General features: G+C 41.0%; 1 protein-coding gene and 2 long non-coding RNA genes across 7 annotated transcripts; 2 read left to right on the forward strand and 1 right to left on the reverse strand.

Moving 5' to 3' along the window:
• Positions 1–1,892: 1,892 nt before the first annotated feature.
• Positions 1,893–4,842, reverse strand: LOC100284289 (serine/threonine-protein kinase WNK4). Of its 4 annotated transcripts, XM_020551585.2 has the most exons (8): positions 4,501–4,842; positions 4,246–4,283; positions 3,824–4,054; positions 3,290–3,510; positions 3,032–3,189; positions 2,823–2,919; positions 2,550–2,738; positions 1,893–2,453 (listed from the first exon to the last, which is right to left on the reverse strand). In XM_020551585.2, exons 1-8 carry the CDS (start codon positions 4,603–4,605, stop codon positions 2,221–2,223), a joined length of 1,272 nt encoding a protein of 423 aa, XP_020407174.1. In that variant the 5' UTR covers positions 4,606–4,842; the 3' UTR covers positions 1,893–2,220. The 4 variants fall into 4 exon arrangements, with proteins under 4 accessions (XP_020407174.1, XP_008677325.3, XP_020407175.2 ...); XM_008679103.4 differs by having other exon boundaries at positions 2,550–2,919; positions 4,246–4,305; positions 4,501–4,718; NM_001398974.1 differs by having other exon boundaries at positions 1,997–2,453; positions 2,550–2,919; positions 4,501–4,755.
• Positions 4,843–12,460: 7,618 nt separating this feature from the next.
• LOC109946094 (uncharacterized) lies at positions 12,461–16,036 on the forward strand. The gene is made up of 2 exons (XR_002269294.1): positions 12,461–12,861; positions 15,246–16,036. It is a non-coding gene; the product is annotated as an uncharacterized lncRNA (long non-coding RNA).
• A 1,924-nt stretch (positions 16,037–17,960) lies between these two features.
• Positions 17,961–20,539, forward strand: LOC103654621 (uncharacterized). Of its 2 annotated transcripts, none has more exons than XR_566221.2 (2): positions 17,961–18,744; positions 19,169–20,539. It is a non-coding gene; the product is annotated as an uncharacterized lncRNA (long non-coding RNA). The 2 variants fall into 2 exon arrangements; XR_566222.2 differs by having other exon boundaries at positions 17,965–18,440.
• Positions 20,540–27,854: the final 7,315 nt, after the last annotated feature.

The raw sequence follows: 27,854 nt of genomic DNA on the forward strand, positions 1-27,854 counted from the left end.
GTGCACCAGGGAGATCAACTCCAAACTTGCCACCTTCGGGAATTTGGGAAGCCACTCCGCTATAATTCACCGGACTGTTCGGTGTGCCAAGCGGAGCAACGGTCGCCAGCGCAACGGTCGGCTGACAACGCTACAATGCGCAAACTGCGCGCGCAGAAGTCAGAGCAGGCGCAGATGGCTCAACGGACAGTGAACAGGACCTGTCCGGTGCACCACCGGACTGTCCGGTGGCCCACATGTCAGAAGCTCCAACGGTCGAACCCTAACGGTTGGGTGACGTGGCTGGCGCACCGGACTGTCCGGTGCGCCATACGACAGCAGCCTTCCCCAATGGCCATTTTGGTGGTTGGGGCTATAAATACCCCCCAACCACCACTCCTCAAGACACTCAAGCATTCACTACTCCTCATTCAATACAAGAGCAATACACAACACTCCAAGACACAAATCAAAGCCACCGATCGAATCAAAGTCCACAATTCAGCTCTAGTTTTTAGGACTTGTGAGAAGATCGACTTGTGTTCTTTTGTTGTTCTTGTTGCTTGGTTGGCTTTCTTCTTTCTCTCATTCTTACTCTCAAAGCCTTGTAAGCTAAGCAAGGGACACCAATTGTCTGGTGGTCCTTGCGGGGTCTAAGTGACCCGGAAAATCAAGGAAGGAAGCTCACTCGGTCTAAGTGACCGTTTGAGAGAGTGAAAGGGTTGAAAGAGACCCGGTCTTTGTGACCACCTCAACGGGGAGTAGGTTTGCAAGAACCGAACCTCGATAAAACAAATCACCGTGTCATTCGTTCTTATTCGCTTGTGATTTGTTTTCGCCCTCTCTTTTGGACTCGATTATATTTCTAACGCTAACCCCGGCTTGTAGTTGTGCTTAAACTTTATAAATTTCAGATTTGCCTATTCACCCCCCCCCCTCTAGGTGACTTTCAGACACCCTTGCAGTGGATCTTACTCTGGCCATTTCAATGTTCAGCTTCTTTTAGATGAAGTTAATCTTAAGTGACGAAGTGCTTGTTTGAAAGCACAATGCAGAGAGCTTCGTCTTTGGTTAAAATTTTCAACAGCACAATGGTGCAATAGCAATGAATGATGCAGTAACTTCTTACCAACCCGTCTGTTTATATAGCCTTGCAGGAGAAGAAGGCGAACCACCAAAGCGTGTATACTGGCTGAACGGTGGACCGACCAGCGCTCGGAATATTTTAATCGTTTTTTGATAACAAGTTCAGGAAAGATGTTTTTCGGATCTTCGGCATTCTGAAACCTTCGTGTTTTTCGTGGATCGAGCTCGTTATGAAAAAACAATCTAGCACCGCAAAGGTTCTCGAGATAAAAACACCTTCGGCAAAGCGATACTGAAGTCTTACCTCCTTCTGCTGAAGCTTCTCAAGACGAAGATCTCGCTTACAAGCAACGACGCCAAGTGTCGAAGCTACCATCAGCTTCGGTTTAGATCAAGGAAAGGATGAAAAAACTAGATAGACCCTAGTAATTTAAGTTATGTCTATATATAGATGTCGATGGTCATGAATGCAATTTTACTCGGACCTATAAATAGATGAACAGTAGCATCGTACTATTCACGCTGGATTATAATTGCTCTCTCGCGTCTTCACCTTCGAGCAAGCCGAATGTATTATTGTAATACGAATTATATTGACATTCATATATGCCTTATGGAATGTAAATATCAATGAATCAATAACTTGTATCTTTTATATCGATATCTGTATATATTAACCTATTAATGAGTAATGATATGATGAATGCATGTTTTCATGACCTTCGTCCGATGAACATTGGATCCAAGAAAAAACAATGCTTCGGAGGATGAATGTCCTTTATCCTTAACAATTGTCTTGTTTTTTATCCATAGCATTTGGTAACAAGTGAACAACAGACTTCTTGTAAAGCTAAGCTGCAAATCATGAAGTTGAGCAGTACCAAATAGACACATGGTAAGGCTTTTAAAAAAAACTGAAAAAAAGCAAGGATGGCTGTTACAGCATTCTTAATTTCTCTTATCTCTGAACCTCTTTCTAACAATACGAACCAAAAAAAATACGAAACATACCACTATTCTAATTAGGAATCATGCCCAAACTTTAACCAGCATCAGATAAAAGAAGATGTGCTTAGTCAGCAAGGCCTGGCGTTGCATTCGGGCATGATATATTTACATAAGGTGCAGAATAATGCATCAGCTACAAACATTGATTCAGATGCTTTTTCCATTCACGGATGCAGTGTTTTGCACTGCCTGAATCATCTGACCGACCTGAACACACGGCCTCCAACCACGAACAGTTTTGAGCAGGAACGCATCTACCAGCTTTGCCACAATAGGCATGCTCCAAGAAGGTAGTTCAAGCTCTTGCACCATCTCTGTAGCCACCAAAAGACTTGTATCATTCTCCAGGTCAAACGCGAACTCAATGTTCTTACATTTACCTGTACAAGACCAAAAGAATAAAAACGCAGCATCAGTGAATGGTACAAATCGAGATTTGTACAAACCAAAGATGATATTTTGATGCTTGCAGTTACCATTGGGGACAGGAATCCTTAGTAATAAATTAACAGGGTTGCTACCACTCATATCTCCTTCTAGTACGAATCCACCCCTTCGAAGCACTAGGCTGAAAGATCCCTTCCCATTATCAACGGTTCCATTTGGTAGCAAAGATATAAAAATTGGTGTGGCTTCAAGATCCAGATCCAAATTTGGCGGGAATGCTATAGGTTCTTGCACAGGATTAGAGGTTTTATCATTGATGATGATGTCATCTATCATGAGAAAAGGGCTCTTCAAGAGCTCACTTGCTGGCAATCTATCAGCAGCTGAAGCTAGGCAGCTCTCTATGAAACTCCTTACTTCTGCATCTTTGACCTTGGAGAGAGCAACTGGTTTTACACCCTGCAGTTATACCATTATTGCACCATTCATATAAAACAAAAAGGAACAATCTGGTTATTTTTTAGCGAACTCTTGAAGTAGACAAGTACTATCTAGGTGACAGGTCACTTACTTCAGATATCTTCTTGTATATCTGAACAAAGCCCTGACATTCACTGTAAGGGCACTCACCAGTCACCATCTCAAGCATGCACATGCCGAAAGAGTATATATCCACCAACTCGTTGTAGTTTTCACCAAACAGCTCTGGTGCCATGAACTCTAAGGTGCCTGTGTTTCAGGTTACATGTTACCGATAACCATATCAAGCTCACCACAGATCTCCTATGCTTCAGAAATATGTGGCAGCGTAGCCTGTAGAAAACCGTACCTTGTATACTCTGTGTTTTCCTCTGCTGCATCACCATTGCCAAACCGAAGTCTCCAATCTTAACTTTCCCATGGTTCCCATTGATGAAAATGTTGTCACACTTCAAGTCCCTGTGTATGATTGGTGGCTTCTGACTATGCAGATAGGCTAGCCCTGTCAGTATTTGTTTGGCCCATCGCCTCATTGCCTTCATGTCAACTTTCTTGTGCTTCGTACGGTACCTAACCACACCATAACATAGATCATGAAAGGGGATGGTGAAGCTAGCTACTTCTGTACAGCTGCTGTCCTTCTGAATGGAAAGGAAAAAAGAACCAACTTTGTATTTATTTTTGTCCCCTGAGAAGTGAAAACTAAAACTACCATTAGATTTTAAATTTGAAAAAAGAAAGAGTTGTTCAGATTTTGTTTGCCATTAGTAAATAACTGAACATTTACCTTGCCACAAAATAAGGTACTAGGCACAAATAATAAAAACAATCACACTCCATCGTAGCAGCACATATAGGGAGGGGTTATGTTATATTTACATACTCTCTCAAGTTGCCGGACGTGAAAAGCTCAGTGATTATATTGACCGCCCTCTTCTTGTTGTCGACCCATGAGGCGTAGAGCTTGAGAATGTGCTTGTGATGGAGCGACCGCAGCAGCTGGATCTCCGTCTTGAGCCGCTGGAGCTCCTTGGGGGATCCCATGGTCCGGCCGGTTATCTCCACTTTAGCCCATGCCACCTCGATGCCTTCGACCACGTCGAAACCTTTGTAGCTGCCAACCAAATCGATCACGTGAATCAACAAACACAAGCAAGAAGTTTTCACGTCATATTTTTAAAAAAACAAAAATAATCTGGTATTCAAGGTTGAATCTTTATGATTTCTCGAAAACTCAGCCTGAAATCCAGGAAACTAGTAATACTAATTACTGCATAAACTGCTGAGGAGAGGGAAGGGAGGTACACTGTCTTGAAGGCCCCTGATCCCACGACCTCCTTGTACTGCAATGCACGCACGAAACCGCTGAGATCAGGGAAAGATCTATAGTTTTCAGAATCAGACGAATAAACGCAGAAGCTCAGAATACAATCAAGATTCAACATTCAGGAAACTGAAAGCCCCCAGCGCCAACCCACCCGGCAACCCGACGAGACTTATCAACATGGCGGCATTAGCAGCAGAAGCGAAGGGACGGCGGTTGGGCGGCGCAGCACATACCCTGAAGTAGCGGCCAGTGGGGTCGACCTCGTCGACGTCGGGGTCGTCCACATCGTCGGGCGGCTCCGCCTGCTCGCCGCCGGACACATCCGGATCCGAAGCCATCGCGCCGGCGCGCTGCTCTGCCCGCGAGATCAGAAGTCGAGCCGGCGATGAATCGACGAGCCCTAGCAGGCTAAGGCGCTAACGCAGCGCGAAAGGCGGCGTGCGAACGCGAGTCTGGAGTTCCGGACTTTGAACTACCCTTGTGAGTTGTGACTCAAAATACAGTAAATACTCGTTCCAAGTTCCACGGGCACAGCGCCGCGGGTAGTTAGAACTTAGGAACGGGATCACGTGAGGCTGCATGTGGGCCCGGAGACATGGCGAGAATTACACCTGAGGATGGGCTATCGAATCGCACGAGGGCTGGAAACGAGTTGGTCTTGGCTCGAGTCGGCGTGGCTAGGTGACTTAGGGCCTGTTCGTTTCTGTTGGAAGGATTAATTCCAAATCTCCAAAACTTATAGTAGTTATTAAAGAAATCCAAGTCAGATTTATTCCACCTTCATTCCATGCGAAACAAACAGACCCTTAATAAATTTGGCTCGTCTATTCAATGACCTTTAGAACGAAGTTCGGCTCATGAGCTATACTTTGATAAATAATACTCTATTTATCTTAAAATATAATTCGTTTAAACTAATCATATATTCGTTAAATAACATATAAATGTAGGTTACATGTGTGTCTATATTTATTCTTATTTGATTGAATATGGACAGAAAAAAATGAACTAGAAAGAATTATATTTTGGACGGAGGGAGTATTACATATATAGTGACTTAATAGTATATAAATGTGAAAAATATAATTATCATTCATTATTATGAATAATCTAGATTATAAATTGTTATATTTTCATCATCAAAGGCTAATGAATGAGTTAGATATCTCTAATTTTTTTAATATTCAATACGTTGATTAATTTGGCATAGTTCGCGAGCCAACTCGTCTTGGCTCACTGGACTAACGAGCTTGAAAACCTGCATCGTCTCGCTTGAGGCTCGCGAGCCGCCTCAAGCCAAACTGAGCCAAGTCGGCCCAAGCTCGAGTTGGCTCGCCAGCCTCGAGCTTTTTTCCAGCCCTAATCCCACCAATACGGTGTACGCGGGCCATATTTTTTGATCCACAATAATCTATAAGTCGAATATAGGCCATAATTTTTATCTAAAATCTGACCCAAAATCAAAAAACTCGATCTAACCAAAAAATTTAACGCGTTTAGGCAGACACATGTCGACCCGACTCGACACAAGGCACGAGTCAAACACATGTCATGCCAAACAACTCACGATCTGGGAATTGATCATAGACCGTAGCTGTAACACCCCTGGTGTTACGAGAACTAAAACTTTGGCATGACATCATATGCATTAGTATTACATTATGTATGATACACCTAGGATGCATCCACTAGGCTATTTCAAAACCAACATGTGATGTGATGCTTGTGTGATGATCTGACTTGGTAAAAGGGATTCTTGACCCTAGGTTAGAATATCTCTCGTTAAGAATTAGAAACATGTGGCCTTGTAAGATGAGTACTAAAGGATGATCTTGACAAGTTGGTAGAAATGCTCAAGAAATATTATCTTGGAGAGCTTAAGTGCTACATGTATCCTAGAACACTCAAAACCCTAATCTGGAACCCTAAATAGTGCCCTATAGGGTGATTTCAGGTTCTATGCACTTTTAGTCAAAAGTGTATAAATCAAGATGATAGGGTAACAAAAGTTAAGCAACTTTCATGTTTGGGGATTTCCATATTTTGTGGTGAAACTTGGAGTAAATTGCAAAAAAGATCCATGAGCATCCTTGTTTTTTTTAAACTCTGAAAACAGTGTCAACAAGCCAACTTTAAGCCTCTGTATCTCTTGATCTATGAGGAGTTTGTTATGAGTCACCATAACAAAGATGTAGAGCTACTATAGTAGTACAAATTTGTGTAAGGAACCTAGCCCTAAAATTGTTTGGAGCTTAGTGTAAAACGTCTCCCAACTTGTGTTGTCATACTAGGGTAACACTGAAACTGAGAAACCAGTGACATTTCTCCAAGTTGGGAGCTAATTCGTGCCTGATTCATGGGGTTAAAGACTATGATCATTATAGCAAAGTTGTAGGTCTTGCATTGGAGATCAAATTCTTTATACCGAGTTGGACCTAGTGTTGTACAGAAATTAGAGTAAAACACCCCCAAAGTCGGGCTGTCAGGCGATTTCAAAATGGCATTCAGTATGTACAGTAAACTAAAAAGATCTCGGATTCATAGAACCTGCTGCCAGTGATCCCCGCGTCGCGATCCACGCTGGTGTTACGATTCATGCCCGATGGTGCGTGGATAACTACTAGAAGTAAAAAGATCGGAAGGGAGGTGGATATGGTCTCTAGCGTGAACTCATCGGCCGCACTCATTTGCTCTACGACGTGGCCGAGTGGCCGATGCTGTCGTGGCTGCCAGTGACCTCAATCGCGCCACGCCATAGGCCATCTTACCATGTCGTCGCAAGTCATGAAGAGTAGCCAATGATTGCCCTAGGACATTGCTCCATTGCGTGCCACGATGAACTTGCCTTAGTAAAAACATCTTGTCACCGCTGTGAGCCTAACTTCGTTCAAATCCGTGAGTAGCCGAGCCGATTCCTTTAAATTGAAGACTCTCCCTGCTCCACCCCCTTGTTACGAACCCAACGCAACCCCGACCGCATCCTACCATCCACCATAGCTCACAAATTTTGGAATTCTCTGAAATCGGTCATGGGCGTCGTCGTGATGAGTCTCGTCGTGGCCAAATCTTCTCATGTGAGTTTATACTTCTCTAGTTCTTGTTCTGGCATCCCTTTGATTCTTGGTTGCTCATTGACCTGGTAAATCGAACTATACTTTAGTGACCCTTTAAGAACATCACTTCGTCGTCGGTGAACATCGCTGCGAGCCATCTCCACGTGGAATCACTGTCCTAGTCCCTCGTCCACCTTCTCGGTCGTCGTCCCTGAGTCCTGGTGAGTCACTGAAGCTCATCGCACTTTCACTTCAACCGCTACCACGCTGGGTCACTGGGATCAAGCTCGACGACCCTCAGAATCTGCCATTGTTGTGGACATAAGGGATTTCGGACTAGATTAACCCAATTAATACATGGATTTGGATCATCTCGGACCGTGGATAACAATTAGATGCTCGGGTTTGACGGTCGTCGCCATTAGAAGCAGGTCCCATCGGGGATTGGTCGGCGGGCGAGCGTGCCGTTGTTAGGGACATTGAGTTTTGAAGAAATAGAAAGGGAAGGGCTTATGTAAAAACTATCAGTGAGACATGTGAATAGTGCCACAGACTCTTTACTGGATGTTCAAAACGCCAGGGACCTCGGCGCAAATCTGCCAGCGCGGGAGTGGACACACTCGGATTCCGCGTGGAATTGGGCTTGTTGGGCTAGATTCGACCCAATACCGTTCATCAGTTTCCTTTCCCTTTTGCTATCAACCTGAGAAATTTATAGAAAATAGTAGGAAAATGGTAAAAATATGAGACCAAATTTGTTAAACTCCTAAAATCAAGTAGTATTTAATACAAACAATTTCAAGATTTTTATTTCAAACCCGGAATTATGTAGCATTTAAAGGTGCTTAAATAAAGTCTTTTATAATTTTAGAAATAGTTTAGTAATTCTAAAAATCGTAAAACTTTTTGGGTAGGCTTAATATGATGGTCAGAGACCCTGAGTAAAGTTTGAAGTGGTTTGGGCACTATTTGACCAAAAAAACCCAATAACTAGCTTCATAAGATTAATCATTTAATAGTAATCCTAAAGGAACACTTAACTAGGAAATCTTAGTGATTGGTTCGTACCGTGAAGGAAAGTTGTATTCAAAACTCAACTTACTATATTTCTATTGTATGATTGCTTATTCATGACATAGCATGAGCATTCATGTACATGTATTATCATGTATAGAACACGAGGAAGAATCCGTAGTAGAGGAGGAATTTGGCTCGCGAACCGAGAATCCTCCAGTGGAGAACAACTTTTACTTCGACACCTGCAGAGTGGAAATAGAAACTCCTACAACACAAGGCAAGCCCCGGTGCATTATCCCTTTCCTTGTTGTTTTAAAAACTTTATCACCTTGTTTGATGTAATAGGTGATACGAGTTGTGTGCTAAACAATTGATGCATTCCCTTCCTTGAAATATTGGTTACCTTTCCTTGTTACCTGATTTTATCAAACAAGTTTTCTGATGCTTAGCCTTGATTTAGAAAACAAAATGTTTTGTTTTAAAACAAAAGGTGATACTTCACACTGGATGGGAATTTTTACAAAAAAAAGAATTGTGATGGTGAATCCATCATGGTCGTGATGGGTCCAACATCTAAAAATAGTACCTCTGTCAGGTACCAAACTTTGGGTTTTTAAATAATAAAGATGAGACCGGACGGGTGACTTGCACGAGAAGGAAGTCTCGGTGTAGTGGCTCTGTCTGAGTCGTTTAAGGACCGAGCCGATGTAGGCTTGATGATCGAGGACCTTTTAACTGGCCACATGCCTCGTCATGGGTAAGCTTTGCCTCGGTCGGACTAACACCAGAAAGGCTACCACACAATGGGAGTGGAAAGATGGCGAGAGTAGCATGTACCCTCCATGGCAAGAGGCTGGATGGTGGAGTATCTGTGCTCTCGGTTGGCGTGAACCCATTCTGGTCTTGAGAAACCCGAGTGCGAGTTGACATATGCAAGGGTTAAGTGCTACATATGTCGTGTGGTTGGAGATCCCCAGCTGGGTATTAATCGATTCAGATCGCCATTACTTCTCGAACATAAAGACTTGGTCACTGCCCTACACGTAGCGACAAGTGAACTGAAGGGATGATAAAAGATGGCTAGTATAGGCCAAGTGCTTGATCTAAAAATAGAAAGGAATATAGATGCAGGTAATTACTTAACCTGATGAGTAAAATGAATTCTTAAAGATCCACTCATAGTAAGCTTTTCTGCAAAAAGAGCTTTCTTGATAAGCTTTACCTTGATTCCCAAAAGCCAGCATATCCTTGAGAGTCTTTTTCTTTAGACGGGTAAGACTTGCGAAAGTACCCTCCATACTCAGGGTTTTCAAACCCATGTTGTTGTAGGTGATGAAACTGCTGAGTTCTGTTGTTTCTGCTCAAGGTTGTTCCAAAGCAGGAGGAAGAAAATTAAGAACTACCTTTGGAAGGTGTTTTGCCTTCCTGTGATGTAATAAACACTCAGAACCCGGTTATGTAATAAAAACTCTCTATATATATTGTAACTATAAATGTAAATTATGTTATTGTAATCTCTTCCTCTTACTCCGATGGTGTGTAATGTCTGCATTATGGGATAAGCGCTCTTGGGCGATGTGATGGAGATACAGGTAATCGGACCTGTCGAGCTATTGAGCGCACCTGCCGACTGTCTGAGGTCCTTAGGACAAGGACATCAGTAAGTGGGGCCTAATATCTTGGGAGGTTTCGTTATAGTGGCCATCCGATATACTACTTTATGGAACAACATATTCTAGCCTTTTGCATCAAGGATGCATATGGAACCATTGCACAATCAGCATACTCAACCCAACACTAACCAAACACATAATATGACAGTTTTTCATGGAAAAAGCAAACTAAAGACTCAATTATGGCATTGCATCGCCATCCATATATTGCAAAGATGTCTATTGTCACCACTTCTATTGTGCGGCAAACATCTTTGATGTCTTGGTGTAATTCCTCCTACTACAACATCCTCCAAAATTTGAGCTAGTAAGACCCCTTGAAAACCACCTGCATAATTGAAGGTATCTGTCTTCCATTAAAACTATTTCATTACGATAGAGCTAGATTGACCAAAACATGGTTGCTACCCCTATTAATATTTGTTTTTTATAAGAAATTCATTTATACTTTGTCATGTCCCTATAATATGATTAATAATAATGGGTCTTTCTATATTTAGAGCAATAAAATAACCCTCCAAACCACTCTAGCCAAATAACAACAAAAAAAGAGGTGTTGGGCTGTTTCATTTTTGTCACATAAACTACACTTCAGGCTTCCTATCTACCTTATATTTTTCAAGTGTTCTTTAGTAAGAATCACTCCTCTTTCAAAATACCAAAGAAAAATTTTGATCTTAAGGGAAAGTTTTAGGTTGCACAACCAGCAAGGTTGACTTAATTTGAATTTGGGGTGGTCATTAGAATATTGTACATAGACCGAACCGAGAAATGTATGGATGCATTCTCCTTCCACATAAAGAGATCTCTTTCTGCCCCAATATTGATGTTATCAACCAAATTCAACAAGTGTTGCCATTCTTTCAATTTGACCCCAACAATCGATATGCGAAAAGTTAAATTTTGTGTTGCATGTGTAGCACATCTGCGACTAAGGCATTCTTCTATCGTAAAATATTATATAAGTTAAGGAATTGTTCCTTGAGCGGTAAACCATTAATCTAAATATCTTCCTAGAACCTAATTTCTTGGCCATTACCATCTTAGAACTGTCCCCTCCTAAGGAATTCTTCCTTCACATTCATTAACCCAGCCTAGAAATATGACCTTGAAACTTGTGTCAGTGACTTATTTCCTAAAGATGTGTTACTGTGGATTTGTTTGTGACACCCCGGGTGTCTATTTCATGTTATGTCGGGAGATCTATCTTAAGCTTGGATGCTCAGCGAAAATTTCTATTTCTCGATCGTGTCTATCTCCCTTTACCAAGTTAATCGTTAATGTTTCACCGAATTCCGAGTTAATCGATCTCGAGAAAGGCTAGATTTGGAGCCTGATAAAACGTTTGTTTCTTGAAGCAAATGCAAATTTCAAAGTCAATCTCGTCTCGCAAATTCCGTCCAGACTCATTTATTTGAACTCTTGACAGTTGTTATTCGATCTGTGTCTGAATCCGATTTCTCGACTTCAATCTATGTCCGACTATTTAATATGAATCCGCATTCTCCAGCGGAATCTCTGTTGTGCGAACCTCTAATTAATTCTTATGCAAATCGACTTGATATCTCTATATCATCATTCGTCTCTATCCATCAAGCGTATTCTAAAGATTTCTAGAAGTTTGAACCAAATACTCACATGAAAAGATAAATCCTATGCTTGCTTGAAACTGCTCATTTGAACAAATGCAAATTTTGAAAATCAACCAAGCCTTGCCATCTTGCTCAAACAACTCTATATGAACTCTACAACAAAAGTTATTAAAGGTCCATGCCAAGAAAATGTCGAGAAAAATACTCCGATTGCCTTAAAAATATAATTTGAAGTTTTATAACAATACTACTTTGACAAAGTGAAACTTTGATTTATATTCAAGATATGAGGTTTTGCCTTTAATAGAAGTTGTAGAACCTGTGTTATACAACAAATATTACGATTACACATAGCCTTGATTCAATCTCTAAGTATCTCAAACAGTGCCCTCAAGTCGGAATAAAAATCTGATTTTAGGATTTGAAATCCTTCTAAGACTGAAATCAGTGTCGTTCGGATTGATGTCTCGCGTTCCCAAATTTTTGTTGAACAACTCGAGTTTCCCTAAATATAAAATTTGTTAATAACTAATAGAGGCCCAACATGTTAAAATATGGCATTCATCTGATTCCGTTTGACATGTTTTGACACTCAATTTTTACAAGTTTCCATTGATTTCTAAGCCACTGACAAACCAATTTTCATGGATCCATAACTCCCTAACCGGTGCCTAAAATACCTCAATCTCTATGTAAGATTTAGAGTGTAGATTAAGGAAAATATCTCCTACAGTGATCAAGATCCGAATCCAACGGGAAAACGCCAAAAACGTTCGTCCCTGCCACCTGTTGGAGCTGGCTGACATGTCCAGAGCTTCTGCTATATAAATGGCAGGATTGGCAGCCCCTGCCCTCTCCCTTACCCTCCACGCTATTGCCTGCTCCAGCTGGCCTTCTTCCTCCCCCACCCGATATAGCCACCCATGGCACCTCCTCTCTTCCATGGCCGCCTCCCTCAAGCTCCAGCCGAGCTCCCTCCTCCGTGCGGCAAGACAACAGGCTAACGCTCCCTGTTCCTCCCTTCCCACGGCGCCCAGCCCAAGCTCCTCTTCCCCACCATGGCTGAGCTCACCGGATCTCCTCCCCTCGGCGCAGTAGGTCGAGCAGCTCCTCAACTCCCCCCTCTGCTCGAGCAAGCCGTGTATGGAGCCCCCAACCTGCAGCAAGCCGGAGCACGCAGCAGCAGTACTACTCACGTCTAGTTGTCCAGGGAAGAAGAAGCCCCTTTATCTCTATGATATGTGGGCTCAAGGCCATGGGTAAGAATGCTCAAAGTTTCAGATCTTTGCCCTTTCTTTAAAAAATCATATCTTGAGTTTGAGAGCTCTTAAAATTGTGAAACCTATTTCATTGGCTTTCTTATAAATTATCTACATATTGAATCTATAAGTTGGCATGTTTTAGTGGAAAATTTCTGCTATAGAAATTCGTATTTAAAACTGGTTTAGAAAATAAATGAACTTGCTTCTCTCCATAGTTTTAATTTAAAAAATCCAAAAATGATGAGACTTGTTTTGTTTGTTAGATGATGTCATACTCTAGCTAAGAAAAATATAAAACCCATATGTTGTTTACTGTTTTCTTGTTGTGTTAATTAAATCATGTTAAATAGGAAAAATATTATTGATTTGCTTGTTATTTTTGGATATGCAGCTCTAGTGCTCCAAATAGATTGCAATTTTTACAGTAGACCCCCTGTGTGATTCTTGGTTACTGGTACAAAGTTTAAGAATTATGGTGCACGTATCACTGAGTTAGTGATTTAACTTGCTTGATGCACATTAAGTAGTTTTAAATGATTTAAATATAATATATAAATGTAAAAATAGAAAATGGTATTCCACTGTCCTTGCATGATATTATAGTAGCCTAAGAAAATTTGATATGGTCATGCATCCATAGAAAATAATTAGTTTTAGATTTAACTTGCTCTCACATGCTTTATTGCATTAACAATTTGTTATTTTTGTAATAAATACAATATAAAACCTGAGCATGTGAAATTTATACATTAGTCATAATTTATTATTACCTATGCCTCACCAAACTTCCAGCCCCAAATTTGATAGTTTCATACGGTGCTAAAATAACACCAATTTTATAATTATAAGAATAGTTAGTGAAAAATTAGAAGTAAACAAAAGCATGCACGTTTCTTGAAAATCTTAAGTGTCTAAATATAAATAGAAACTTGATAACTAAGTCATAATAATTTAAACTTGAGAAATTGCTGGTAGTATCTCTCGATGATTTTGTTTGGTGATTTAGTTAAGTGCTCATGTGCTAGCAAACTGAAATTCATGCGTGTACAGTTTTGGTTGTGCGTGTAATCTAGTAAAATAAAGTATGTTTTCTGTAGATATGTGCTATATAAATGTTACAGTTCACTTGTGTATCTAGCTCTTCCTAAAACTTCATGATCTAAGAATTGATGGTTTAGAAGTTATGCTTTTCAAAAGTTCAGTGACTGAATCTGTCCAATTTCTGTACAGATTTCAGGGACTGGAATGGTTGCTTAAGTTAATGTTAAAATCAGTTCTTGGTGGTCATAAGAAAGTTGTAGATAACTTATTTATATTGGTTGTGTTAAAATTTCATAACCATAGGCCTGATAGTTTCAGAGTTATGAATTTTACAAAATGATTGTTGTGTTCTGACCACTGTCCGGATAGATTTCGAAAACTGTACTGTTTAGGTTAATTAAAATTGGAACCACTTCTTGGTGATTGTAAAAGTTATGTAGTACTTTTACTAAGCTTTACAAAAAGTCTTGAATCATCATTTTTGGTGGTATAAAACTCAAGTTATAGATGTTTTAAGTATGAAGACTGAATCTGTCCAATTCTGGACCGCAAGGCCTTCATAGTGTCTTTTACCCTTAATACATATTAAATCAGCCCGAGTTGTTTATAAATGATTTGTAGACGATTTCATTAGCTTTCTAGAAAGCTAGGACCACTTGCTTTGGATGCCTAAATCTCTAGTTAAGAATTTTTGAAGTCGCAAGTCTGAATCTGTTCAAATCTAGACATAGCTGTCATTTTAGCACTATTTAAACTTGTTAAGTGTCTAATCACCTTGAGATGACAATACCAAAGTTGTAGAGTGTTTCTTAAGCTTTCCAAAAAGTATCTGTTCACTATTTTTGGATAGATACCTTGTGAGTTATGACTAAAACAAGTAACTGTTGTGCTGCTGTCCTAATCTTGTTGATTGTGGTGGATTGCTCTACTCTCTTGTCTCGCTTGAGTAGGATTGATAGTGTTATCTCATGATCCCCATATTAGTATATTATATGATTGGATATATATATAAGTAACTAGTGCAGTAGTAAATTAAGTTATTGAAGTCTAGTAAGTGAATTAGCTTCGATCAACGTTAATACTGTGAAGTAGTTAATACTTGCGTAGCTAATCTAATATTACTAAATAATCAATCACATTAAACTAGTATGATAAGCAGTACGATTAGGATATCACTTCATGTGTGTTTTCTTGGGTGTGTGCTTGCATTAGGATATTGTGAATATTGGTAGAACCCGATTAAGTGAGTATCCCCTTTTAACTAATGTTGGGGGTCTTCGTCTTCTGAAGGTACTCAAAATCATGATTAACAATGTTTCCCAAGTGTAATATATTTACAGGAACCTTCGGACTCGGGATGAAGTTGTTCACAATATGAAAAGCATGGTCGGGATGAAGGTCGAACCAGCTCCGGAGATACGCGCAAGGAAGCTTCGGCTCAGTAGCAGAAAAGAACCGACTTAAAGAGGAAAAGGCTATCTAGTCTTCGATAGATTGTCCTAATGTCAATAGTAAACATGAAGGGCATGAATGTAATTTTACATAGGCTGCGCCCTGTGCCTATAAATAGGTGAACCATTAACATTTGTGTTGCCTTGTTCTTAACTCATAGCATTTGAGAACAAGTCCCCAACAACTAAGTTTGTCTATATAGAAGCCATAGCAAATTGAAGTGTACTTAACTAGTATAATAATAAAGGAACTAATGAAAGATTAGAGCGAATGTGATAAATGCTTGCACTTGCGATGTTGTGGTTGCAATGGATAATAATAGGTAGTAATCTTCGTCCTTCCAATGCTTGACACAGGGCGAAGGATGGAGGTCTCCTTCGAAGGGTATTCAGTGAAAAACATCCCAAGAGGAGACAACGAGCAGGCAGATTTACTAGCTAAATCAGCGGCACAGGAGCTCCCACTCCCCTCAGAATTATTCTTCGAAACTCTCAAAGCATCTTCGGTCGAGCTCATGGAGCGAGCGGTACTTACAATTTCACCTGTGCACAGCAAGGATTGGAGAACAGAAATTGTATCTTTCCTTTAAGGCAATTATCCTTCGGATGACGAAGTTTACATAAAAATGACACATGTCTGGACAAGGCCATATGTGATCATAGAAGGGGAATTGTTCAAACAAGGAGTTTGTTCCTGTAACACCACTGGTGTTACGATAACTAAAACTCTGATCATAAGCATTTGCATTAACTTTTCTGTTACACCTAGAGTGCATTTACTAGGTTAATTTTTTTTCAAAAGTGTGATGTCATATGTTGATTATAGGACTTAGGCTGAGAACCTTGCTTGGAATTCTGAGTAAGCAAACAACTTTTAAACCAGTAACACTCTGAACATGGGTTCTATATACTAAGTGGATTGAGAGTAAGGAGTAACTTTGTTTTCAGGAGTTTGGATTGAGTTGATGAATCACTAGATGAAAAGAGACCACATTTGAAACTCTAACTTGTCCCAAAAGAGGAATTCAAAATCTAAAGAGAGTTAGATAAAAGTATATATACCAAAGTTGCAGAGTTTGGAAAAGTGAACAACTTTCTTATTTGGAGATTTCCAATTTGTGTGGAAAGATTTGGAGTAATTTGCAAAAGTTCAGATTTGCTCAAATTGGATTCAGCACAAAACAGTTTGGTTTAGCTGTTTTTGGACCCTAGTATTTTTTAAACTATGGGCTTTTGGTACAGGGTTGCTCTGACAAATTTGAAGAGTAACTATAGGAGAGCAACTTTTATTAAGTGTGATAGCCCTAAAACCATATGCTACTAGGTATAATAGTGCTCCAAAATAGGGATGTCAAGTTTGTGAGTTTCAGAATTAAAACAGAATCGGCACCTGAATTTTTGTGTGTTGGAGCACATTTTGCGCTTTGGTAAGTTAGAATCCATAGGGTTTTAGCTAAGGACATTATACCAAACTTGTAGAGAAACAATAGGAGTACCACCTTGATTAAGCCACTTAGCCCTAGAAGCATTTGGAACTAGGTGAAAATGGTATCCAGATTGGGGCTGATATGTTTTTCAGTTTTCAAACCAGGAACAATAAGTCTGAATTGCAGTGTTTGTGCTGTTTTTGGAGCTCATTTGTGGAAAATCTAAGGAGCTTTGGGCTGCGACGTCTATAGAGGAGTTAAAGACCATAGGTTGATGTACATATTTATTTAAGGTGGATCGGTGTGCCTACACAAAATGTGGACAAAATGTTGCTCAAAATTGGACTGTCAAGTTATTTGGGCTGAATTTTCTTCTGTCTCTGAAATCTGAATTTTAGTGTGGAATGCCTAGTTTGGAGCTGTTTTGTGATCAATATGAGTGGTTTTAGACTGTAGTTTCTATAGAAAAATTGGATACCACAGTATGGTGAATACGTTTCGTAAGGTGAGATTGACATGGTGCTAGATGAAAAGTAGAGCAATGTTTGCCTAAAGATCAGTTGTCAGGTGTTGGGGATTTTCAGACAGTAAAACATTAAGTCTGAATCTGTGTGTTTTTACCCACATTTGGAGCTCTATGGTAATGAATCCATAGATATTTGGGTTAATAGTCTGTAGCAAAATGAGAGACTTGATATAGATAATCAAGGTTTGTGCAATGAGTTGGCTTGCTACTGTATGGAACTTAGAGAACAGCCTATTGCAAATCCCTCTGTCAGACTTAAACTGTGCTGTTCAGTTAGCTAAATTTGGATTTTTCAGTATTTATACTATACTTTAGCGCATCACAACTTTTTCTGAGTATTTCCAACCTATGGGCGTCATACCAAAGTGAAAGACTATGCTTAGGGAGTAAATTTAGTTAAGGGAGATGGGCCTGTTGTTAAGAGAATTTGTGAGATAAAAGGGGATCAAACAGAGAACTGGGCAATGGGCAGTGTTGGCTGATTCGGTGGATTCCGAAGACTGAAACTGTGTTTCAGTGATGTATAGCCGTTCAGTGGTTCCAATATCTGAAGGAAAAATCACCTTTCTCCATGTGCTGGCCGATGGCCTTTATCTCCTAGCCGTTTCTCCTTATCCCCTCCCTGTCACACATTTTCTCTTATCCTTAGGTCGACCAAATCTTTGGAATGCTCTTGTTCTTATCCAGTTGATGCACGGTCTAGAAGCTTACTCATGTGCGCTCCTTCTCATGCAAGAAGATATACTCAATTTCTACTCTCTTCTATCAGTCTTCTCACTCCTATCTCTCATGTCTCCTTTTCCTCCCACCATTCCTGTCACCCACGCAGCACGCCAGAGCAGCAGTAGCTGTAGAGCTCGGCATCAGCTCTCTTGCTGCTCACTTTGCAGCACCTCCCCGGCTCCCTAGTAACACTCTGCACCTACCATCGAACTCTCTCAGGTTCGGTCATCCCTGCTCCCTTGCAAATCAGCGCCCCTCCACTCGGCTCTGCTACTGTGCCGTGCGCGCGATTCCTCCGGCTTCCATCGCTGCGTGCGTGCTCATCTTCCGTCGCATGCCACCTGCTCGATAGAACGAGTAGTTTGATCGTCCCCATCTCCCCGTGGTTCGTCATCGCCAAGTTTTCAGGTGTGTTTGTGCAGAGATGCCATTCAAAGTCGATGATCTAATCGTCGCCACCAGCCACAAGCACCAGTTCCGTTGAACGTGAGAACGTCTTAATCAGTTGTTGAGTTGAAAATTGATGTGTCGATCTATGGTTTGACATAGTGTTTTCAACATGTCTATGTTCTGGTCGAGGCCCTAGATATGTGATTGAAGATCCTTTCTGGTGATGAAAGTGAAATCAGCGTGGCACTCGCCAAGCGCTCGAAAGAAGGTCTAGACTAGAGAACCATGTCGTTTCACGTTTGTTGACTCGGTTTGGATTATGGTGAGCTGATTCATTGCTCTGGCTATTGGGTCTAATTAATAGGATTGGATTTTAGAAATAAAAGTACAGTGACAAAAATTATGGTAATTTTTGAATAACCTTGTTTTGGTCATTTAAGCATTTGGTAAAATTTGGAGGCTATTTGGAAGTCCTTTGCTCAGAAAGCCTTGTGAAGTCACATATAGGATGAATAAATCCTTTTGGAAAAGATGAAGTAAGTTTATGGATGAAATCTAATGTGTTCTAGTCCCCTGGTAGTCAAAGTTTATAGGTGTAGCCTTTAGAGTTCCTCATGTTAGAAGTCCCATGTTGTTTGGTTAATTTTGTCTACACCTTTAGAAAGGTGTAGTCTGGTAATGCTTTTTAATATTTTTGTTGCAAACTGCATAAACATAAGCATCCATGATCATATCATTTAATGTAGAGCTCCCAACAGAAGGAGTGAAGATTCTAGATGAAGTGGTAGCTGAAGAGGTGTTTGCTCCAGTGCCTGTTCATCAAGTGGATGGAGCCATCTAACTGGTTATTTTGATAGAAGAATCTAGAACCTCTTCTCTGCAACAAAAGGCAAGCCCGGTGCATTTGCTCCTTCCTTGTGTTTTAAATGCTTTATCACATTATATGATGCATTAGGTGATTGGAGTTGGGTGATAAACAATTGATGCATTAACATTCCATGGAAATTCCTGAATCCTTGTTTTATAAAAAGAATTATTACTGCTTAGAACTTAAAAATCGTTTGTTTTTAAAAAAGAATGATGTGTAACACTGGTTACAGGCTTTTTGTTCAAAAATCAAAGCAAACTTAATGGTGAGTCCATCAGGGCCCAGGTGGATTCATCATCCGAAAAGAATACCCCTGCCAGGTACCAAAAATGGGAAAATGGTTTGAATAAATTGAGACCAGACGCTAAGCAGATATGGTCGTCCATCTGTGTCGATTAAGGACCGTACATTTGACTAGCCTGTTGTGGTTAAGACTTTGCAACTAGCCACATACATGAAGAGACAATCGCACACTGGGATTGGAGAGATGGCGGGAGTAGCATGTACCCTCCTGGCATAGTAACACGCCTGGTAGGGTAATGTACTCTCGGGTGGCGCGAACTTGTTCATGTAGTGGAGGACTCCATGGGAACGGCTCACATATGCAAGGGTTAAGTGCTACATATGTCGTGTGGTTAGAGATCCCCAGCTGGGTATAATCGGTTCGAATCGTCATTGCTCCTCGGTTATGGAGACTCATCCCGGTGACCATCATCGTAGTTAGCAAGTGAAATATGATTATGGATAAAATTCAGCTACTATAGGCCAAGTGCTTGAACTAGATTAGGCAAATCTAGATTCAGGTAAATACCTAACTTGTGAATTAAAACTTGGCTTAGGGATCAACTGGTAGTAAGTTTCTCTGCCAAAGGGGGTCTTTGATAATTGATAAGCTTTACCTTGAGTCCCAAATCTAGCATACCCTTGATAGTCTTTTTCTTTAGTCTATTCCCTATGTTGTTGCAGGAAGGGTTATTGCTACCTTTAGCTCTTGATAGTTGTTTTGTGTGGAGGTCTTGAAGATTTTAATACTTAGGTGTATTTCTTCTGGAAAGGCTTCACCTTTCCCTATTGTGTAATAAGTTATGCACTTTGAGTACTATCAGGACTTGTAATAATTACAACTCTTTCTATGATGTAAAGCTTGAGATTTGGAATTGTAAAATATGTTTTGTAAAGTCTTCTGCTCTATCTCCAATGTATGTATGTATCAAAGGTGATTACTATAATATACATGTTTTGTGGGAGATCTCTGGGATAATGAGTTCAAGTTGTTGAACTCGATAGCCTTGTTAAGTTATCTCGTACACGTGTACAACCATATGAGGCTGTTAAGGCAAGGATTGGTGCATGTGGGCCTGATAACTTGGGAGGGCTGTCACAGTTCCCCACTATTTAAATGCCTATCTAGAGCCGAATGTCAAGAGCTGATGAAAGAAATACATCCAGGAATATGTGGAGCCCACATCGGACCTAGGCCACTCCTTGGAAAAGTTTTCAGACAAGGATTCTATTGCCCGAAGGCTGCTTCGGACGAAGCAAATCTGGTTAAAAAATGTGAAAACTATCAGAAGTGCACCAGAGATCAGAAGCAACCTTCATCTCTAACATAGCTGATTCCGCCCACTTGGCCACTGCAAAGGTGGGGCTTAGACTTACTAGGCCCACTTCCACCAGCACAAGGGAATCTGAAATATGTTGTGGTAGCAGTGGAGTATTTTTCAAAATGGATCGAAGCTAAACCTCTAGCCATGATAACTTCGGCCATAGTTCAAAAGTTCTTCTGGCAGAACATCATTTGTCGTTTCGGTGTACCGAAGGCTATCATAGTTGATAATGGAGCACAATTTGATGCTGAAACATTTAAAACTTTTTGTGATGAAATTGGCACGAAGATACACTTTGCATCTGTGAGACATCCAGAATCCAATGGTTTGGTAGAGCGAGCCAACAGAATCAGCATCACAGGAATAATGAAATCAATTTTTAATCTGCCAAAAGGAAAGTGGCCAGACGAATTGGTAAAAGTAGTGTGGAATCATAACACTGTTGTCTCAAGGTCAACAAGGTTCACTCCGTTTAAGCTTTTGTTTGGAGACGAAGCAATAACACCGGAAGAAGCAAGAACAGGATCGATAAGGACTCTAGCTTCGGCAGAGGAACAGTCAAGTGGCGAGACATGAAAGTAAGACTAAAGAATATTAAGCCAGGACATTTGGTGCTTTGAAGAATAGCCAACCCAGACACAGTGGGGAAGCTACAACTCAACTGGGAAGGCCCCTTCTTGGTAGTATCTTCGTCAAGACCCGGATCATACATGTTAAGAGACATGGACGGGAATGACATTCCAAGATCCTAGAATGCAGACGAGCTTTGGAGATACTATGTGTAAACCATGTAACTTACTTTCTTTTCCCTATGGCACCCTTTTCCTTTCAAGAGGGGAGAAAGGTTTTTAATGGGGCCATAGGTTGTAATTTTCATTTTTCCTTACACAGCTCTGTACAATACAAGGGCTAGTTTCCCCCATATGTAAAATGTAAAGATCTGAGATTACACCATCAAGTGTAAAAATATGAAAAAGCTCCAAAGTCGTCTCGATGCAGAGCTAAAATGCCACCTAAGTCAAAGGTGAAGAAGCTCCAAAGTCGTTCCTAAGGGGATGCAGAGCTAAAATGCCACCTAAGTAAAAGGTGCAGTAGCTCCAAAGTCGTTCCAAAGGGGATGCAGAGCTAAAATGCCACCTAAGTCAAAGGTGAAGTTCCAAAGTCATTCCTAAGGGGATGCAGAGCTTAGCTCCAAAGTCGTTCCTAAGGGAATGCAAAGCTGAAATACCACCTAAGTAAGAGGTCAAGAGACTCTAAAGTCGCTCCTAAGGAGATGTAGAGTCTGGGTGTGTATTTGCGTGAGTTTTTTTATCTTTGGCATGCACTTGCATACTTCATCACATCATCTTTTGCATTCAAACGGACATACATTAGACATATGTAGCTTCATTGCATCTTGGCATATCGCACAAGACACTAATGGAAAAAGAAAGGAACGTTTTTGCCTTCAGTGCGAAAATGCTTCGTTATGAATGAAATGGCCATTCTTTGATTTTGTTCTAAAGGTGCTTCGATGTGAACGAAAAGAAGGGAAGGTGTTTTTCGCCTTCGGCTCAAAAAGCTGGGAGCATTGGTTTCGTCCATAGCAAAGCAAGCAATAGTGGAAGAAAGGTAAAGAAACATTGCAAGGTATCCATGAATATTTACAAAGATTTTTACATTCAATGACAACTTTTTGCTAAATAATATGGTTTTTACAAAGAAGCTTCAAGAGCGTCTTTTAGTCACCAGCAGAAGGAAAAGCTTCTGAAGCTTTCTTCAGAGCTTCAGAGCAAGTTTCGACTCATCTGTCTTCATCAACATCACCCTAAAAAACAGAAAGATAAAAGTATTGAGAAACATAATAAGAAAAAAACATGAAAGTAAAGGAAATTGTCATACTTTTCCAATCAAAGCTCGAGCTTCATCTCCAGCAATCTCTTGGCCGCCCTTAGTCTAGATCTAGGTAATAAATCTGTTACCCATACTTCTGGCTTCGGCTGGGATATTAACTAAGTCTGATGGTGAGAGGCTGAAGGTTGGTTTGTTAACAGTTCTTACATGATAGCACCCAGCCTTGGCGAAAGCAGCAGCTGACCCACGAGAAGCCACTAGCGCACAAAAATCACCATGACCAATTATAACTTCGTCAAGGACATCAATTTCCTTCTCAATACATCCAAGTGCTCCTGGGATATCTTCAGCAAAAAGGTTGGCTTCTTCAGACATAGCTCTGACAGAAATGAAGATATTTTTTAATCGAGCAGTACATTGGGTTGCAAAACTAAAGCATTTATCTCGAAGAGCTTTAAGTGTTCCGCTCAGCTTAAGATTCTTTTCAGCCTCAGCCTTGATTGTCATGTTTAAAGCTTTGGACTCACGGCTGAATCGATTTGAGTTTTCCTTCAAAAGTGTCAAGGCTCGCTTCAGCTCTTTACTCAATTTCTCATTCTGAGCCCAAGCTTCGGCAAGAGAACCCTCAGTTGAGCTGAGCAAGACGTCCTTTTCCTTCAACGAATTTTCAAGTTCTTCAATCCTTTTCTCCAAGCCACTGATAACAAACTCATTTTTCCTGCTTTCATCATCTTCAGAGCCTTGCTCAGCAGTAAGCTCTGAGTTAAAGGATGAAGTTGTGTTAGACCTTCATTAATGAAATGCTAAAATCAGCCCGACGAAGGAAAACATTAGAGGAATCATACCTTTAAATTTGAGTAGAATAAGCTGCCTATAACATGTTGTCTTCTGTAATAGCTAATGTCTTTTTCTAGCTTCGGAAATCCGATACTCTTTGATAGCATGCTCACAAATTTTGCCCCGGCGAGATCACGGATACATCCTAAAATCTCTTCATCCACGCCACCGAAGAGAACGGAACTAGGCTGGTAGCCGCCAGATATAGCAAATTCCTTCAATTCTGATATATCCTCTTTAGAAAGCTGTTGGCCGCCCAAGTTCCAAAGATCAAAGCTTTTGTCTTTAGAAGAGTCTTATTTAGTTCTTTTTTCCTTCAATGCTGATGTCTCTGCAGCAATTGCCCCTCAGTATTTTTCCCAGGTACAACATTAGCAATAAGTCTATCGATTTCTGATAAGGTTGTACCAAGGGGACCACCACTATTTTTAGCTTGTTAAGGACCTTCGTCATCCATAGCGGTAGTAATCTTCTTTCGAATCACTAGAGGAGGGGTGTCAAGAACAGCCCTCATCACATTCATCATCTGACACTTCTTCTAAGTGTTCCCTCCGCCGGGTGCTGAAGGATCCTTGTTTACCTATGCTTCGGTAGTTCTCTCAACATTTTTCTTCTGTGGCTGTAATAACCTTGTTAGCTCTGATCCTAGAGGACTTAGCATTAAGAAAGGTAAGGGTGCAGTCATTACCTCTAGAATATCTGTCACGCCAATGGAAGCTGCCGAAGGGGTCTCTTCTAAATGCTTTGGTAGAGAAGGTCCCTCTTCTTCTCCGCGGTCAGTAGACATAACCTTCCTTTTATTTGGTGTTGAAGGCTCTGGTGTGAACTTTGAATTCTTTGTCAACCTTTTCTTCTTATCATTTTCAATAGATCTTTGCGCTTGCCTTTTCAAGACACCTACAACCCTTTTTCTTTTCAACCCCCAACTTCTTCGTCAAGTCTTTCATAGTTAGGGTACTCAAAGCCCAGGGCATCCATCACCCGATTCAGTCTCCATTTCTCTCACGTATCGAAGGCAGCGGCCATTAGCTAGTCCTCTTTCTTAGTATAATTTTCGAGGATCTCGTTACACATTGTTTCGATAACCTCCAGCCATTCGGCACAGGGCTTGCTGAAGCTTTTCTGAAATTTTAAACGATAGGGAAGCCGTACAAGTTCATATTTATTCCTTTCTTCTTTCTTCTTTGGCAGAGCCCATCCACTTCACATCGGGAAAAATTTATATGCCAGGTACTCTTGAACCAGATCTCAAGTACTAATATGTTCAGCCATGAACCTGAAGTCTACTTCGGCTAACTGGCAGGGAGAGCCGAGCTGCATATTGAATAACGACCTAGTCATGCCGAAGCTCAATCTCATGCGACTCATCACCATAGTCATAAGCTTCTCCCTTCTCTTCTCATTAGCTCTCACATAAAACCATTCACTTGTCCAACAAGTAGGCCACTTGGTGCGATATCCGATCATAGGAGCTTTAGTGTCTGATGAGGACATCACTACCATGGATACAAACAACACTCCCCTAGTTGATGTTCAAGGTCCGATTACTCGCGCACACGCAAGACAATTGAATTTGCAGGTGAGCTCATTCCTATGTACTTATTCTTGTGCATTTGAGAATAGTGTGCTACCTAATGAATTAATTGTACTTAGGAATGAAGGAAAGGATCAGCAAGGACATGGTGAAGGACTTTGAGGCGTGGAAGGCCAGCAAGGACGTTCGGATCAAGGTGGGGACCAAACTGACATCCGTAATCTGTCTCGGTGCTGCGACACTGTAATTGGGCTTTGGGTCGTGTATCTTTGTTGGGCCCATTAGGGCACGTCCAGGGAGGGAGTCACGCTCCTAACCCTTATATAATCAGTAGTCGCCACCACATTAGGGCTCAGGTTTTGCTTAAGTTAGATCTGTCAAGAACAGTCGCCGTAGATCGGTTTGTGAGACCCCAACTTGTGAGCTTAATCATTCATCCGCAATATTCTAGATTGCGTTTTTTCTTGTTCTTGCTTGTGTCTTCGATTCTCAGGAAGGAATTAGCCCTCGTGGCGAGGACAATCGCGCAGTGCACGGTTGATAACCAGAGGAGAAGTGGTGCTGCGATTGCGGGGTTCTAGTCGTGTTGATTAGAAGCCAGGTCGTCTGTGTGACATCTCCACCAAATCGATAGTTACCTTCACCTGACGGAAGATCGGGCACCCTCGTTCCTATCAAGTGGTATTCAAAGACTCAGGTATTACCGTCAGTCTTACCCTAGTTTAGTTTAGGTTTTTTATCCTATAACTCCAGATAATTGCCATACAAAAAAAATTTCCGCTGTCCTAGAACCTTTGTTTAGCCTTTGCAATTTCATTTTCAGTTTGGCTTTGTTCAGTTCGTGTCCGTGGTCGAGTCGTGTTGCTGGTTTAGGGTGTATCTTTGTCGTAGATCAACAGCCCTCGCTAGCCGCTATTCCATCCACCATTACCCAGATCACAAGTCGATCCACCCCATTAATCGACTTGCCCTAACCGCTGTGATTGCAGATAGGGAATTTTTGCCCTAATCGCCGCTTTCTAGTCGTGCCTCTAAAAACATAACTTGAGGTACCTTCCTTAAACTGGGCATAACGTTTCACTCGGGTGTCCAAAAAATCTGAAATTTTTACAGGAGCTTGTTGACACCATTCTGAGGCCAGCCAAACTTGCCTACGGTCTGTTCGGTTTCGATAAAATTGTCAAAAAAATTCAGGAAAATAAAGAAAAAAATTATCAAAGCTCTTGTACGCTTTTTAGAGAACTTGCTCATTTTCTGTAGACCACATCTGATCTCTGTTTTAGGTGAAACTTGGTGTAGCTCCTATTTTGTTACTTCTTGTGTTGAGAAAAATATCAAAAAAATCATACAAAAAATAAAAACGAAATCACCAGTGAATCCTACTAGTGCCTTTTTGGCCTCGCGAGTACAATATTTACGGTACCGCCATTCTGCTATTTCCATTGTTCTTTGTTCCAACTTGTTGTGATACGCCTCGGATACATCTCTTAGCCAGCAATTATGACTTGTGCTTTGGATATTTATTGAACTTCGCTCATCTGCACTCGATTTTGTTCCACATTAACATACATATTGTGCCTGTCCTACAGCTCCACATACTATATCTTCTGATCAATACAGATTTGACCTTGCAATCGCGGTTTCACTACCTCTTGGTAAGTATCACGAACCAGCCTCCGATTGTACCATCCTTTGCTTGTATTTCATCAGACACTTGTAAGAGCTTGGTAAGATACATTAGAGCGTGTTCCTGTGTTCCACCTAAGAGGAGCGTGTAGTGAAATTATTAGGGATAACCGTTATCGTTTGTTTCCTGTTTTTGTGTTTCGATGGCAGGCAACGACGAAGAAGCAAGGATCCCTGCAGACTTTGATGAATGTGTTAGCCGCCAAGATCTTGAGGCAAAAAACAAGCTCCTGAAGGAGCAAATGGAGGAGACGGTCCACAAGTCAGTACATGATGCCTTCATTGACATGAACCTTGGCAAGACTTACGAGAGGCTGGATCGACGATTGTCCCAGATCGTCGACAGACTTGCTGTGTTGGAGACGCAACAACAAGCACCACCACCACCTCCTCGTCCACGTCTTCCCGATGATGCGGTGTTTGATGAAGAAGGTAATTATGATGAAGCGGCCACCAGAGATTTGCGCCTACATCGCTGTCTTCAACAAAACACGGAAGGTATGCCACACCAACACCGCCAGCAAGGTAATAACAATCGTGCTCCTGACGACCCTTATGCTAAGATTAAATTTTCTATACCATCTTTTTCGGGTCATTATGATGCTGAGGGATATCTTGATAGGGAGATGACGATAGAACAGAAATTTGCAGCCCACCTTGTACTTATAACATCCAAAGTTCTTATGCAGTCCATCAGCTCTAGTCTTAGTCTGGTAGTGGAGTTCATGCACCCGGCAAAATCCTTCAGTGTTGGCACTCTTCCCTTGGCTTCGAAGAGCCTATATATACACGCTAAGTCTGACTATGGCATTTGGAGTTAGTTGATGAAGGTAGATTTCAAATTTCTTTAACACTTCGCCGATCATTTTGTACAGAGGGAACCGAAGTCCCGCTCTGAAGAAGCTCTTAAAAATTACAACTTCATCATTCCTTGGTTCTGGAATCACTTCCTCCCCAGCAAACTGAACTAGTTCGTCATCATTCTCTCCAAAGTATCATAATTTCTTCATTAAAACCAAATCTTTCGCCTTAACTGGGGATTTTCCAAACTCTATGTGGCTAGGTTT

Source organism: Zea mays, chromosome 4 (genome assembly GCF_902167145.1).
Source record: "Zea mays cultivar B73 chromosome 4, Zm-B73-REFERENCE-NAM-5.0, whole genome shotgun sequence".
NCBI lineage: Eukaryota > Viridiplantae > Streptophyta > Magnoliopsida > Poales > Poaceae > Zea > Zea mays.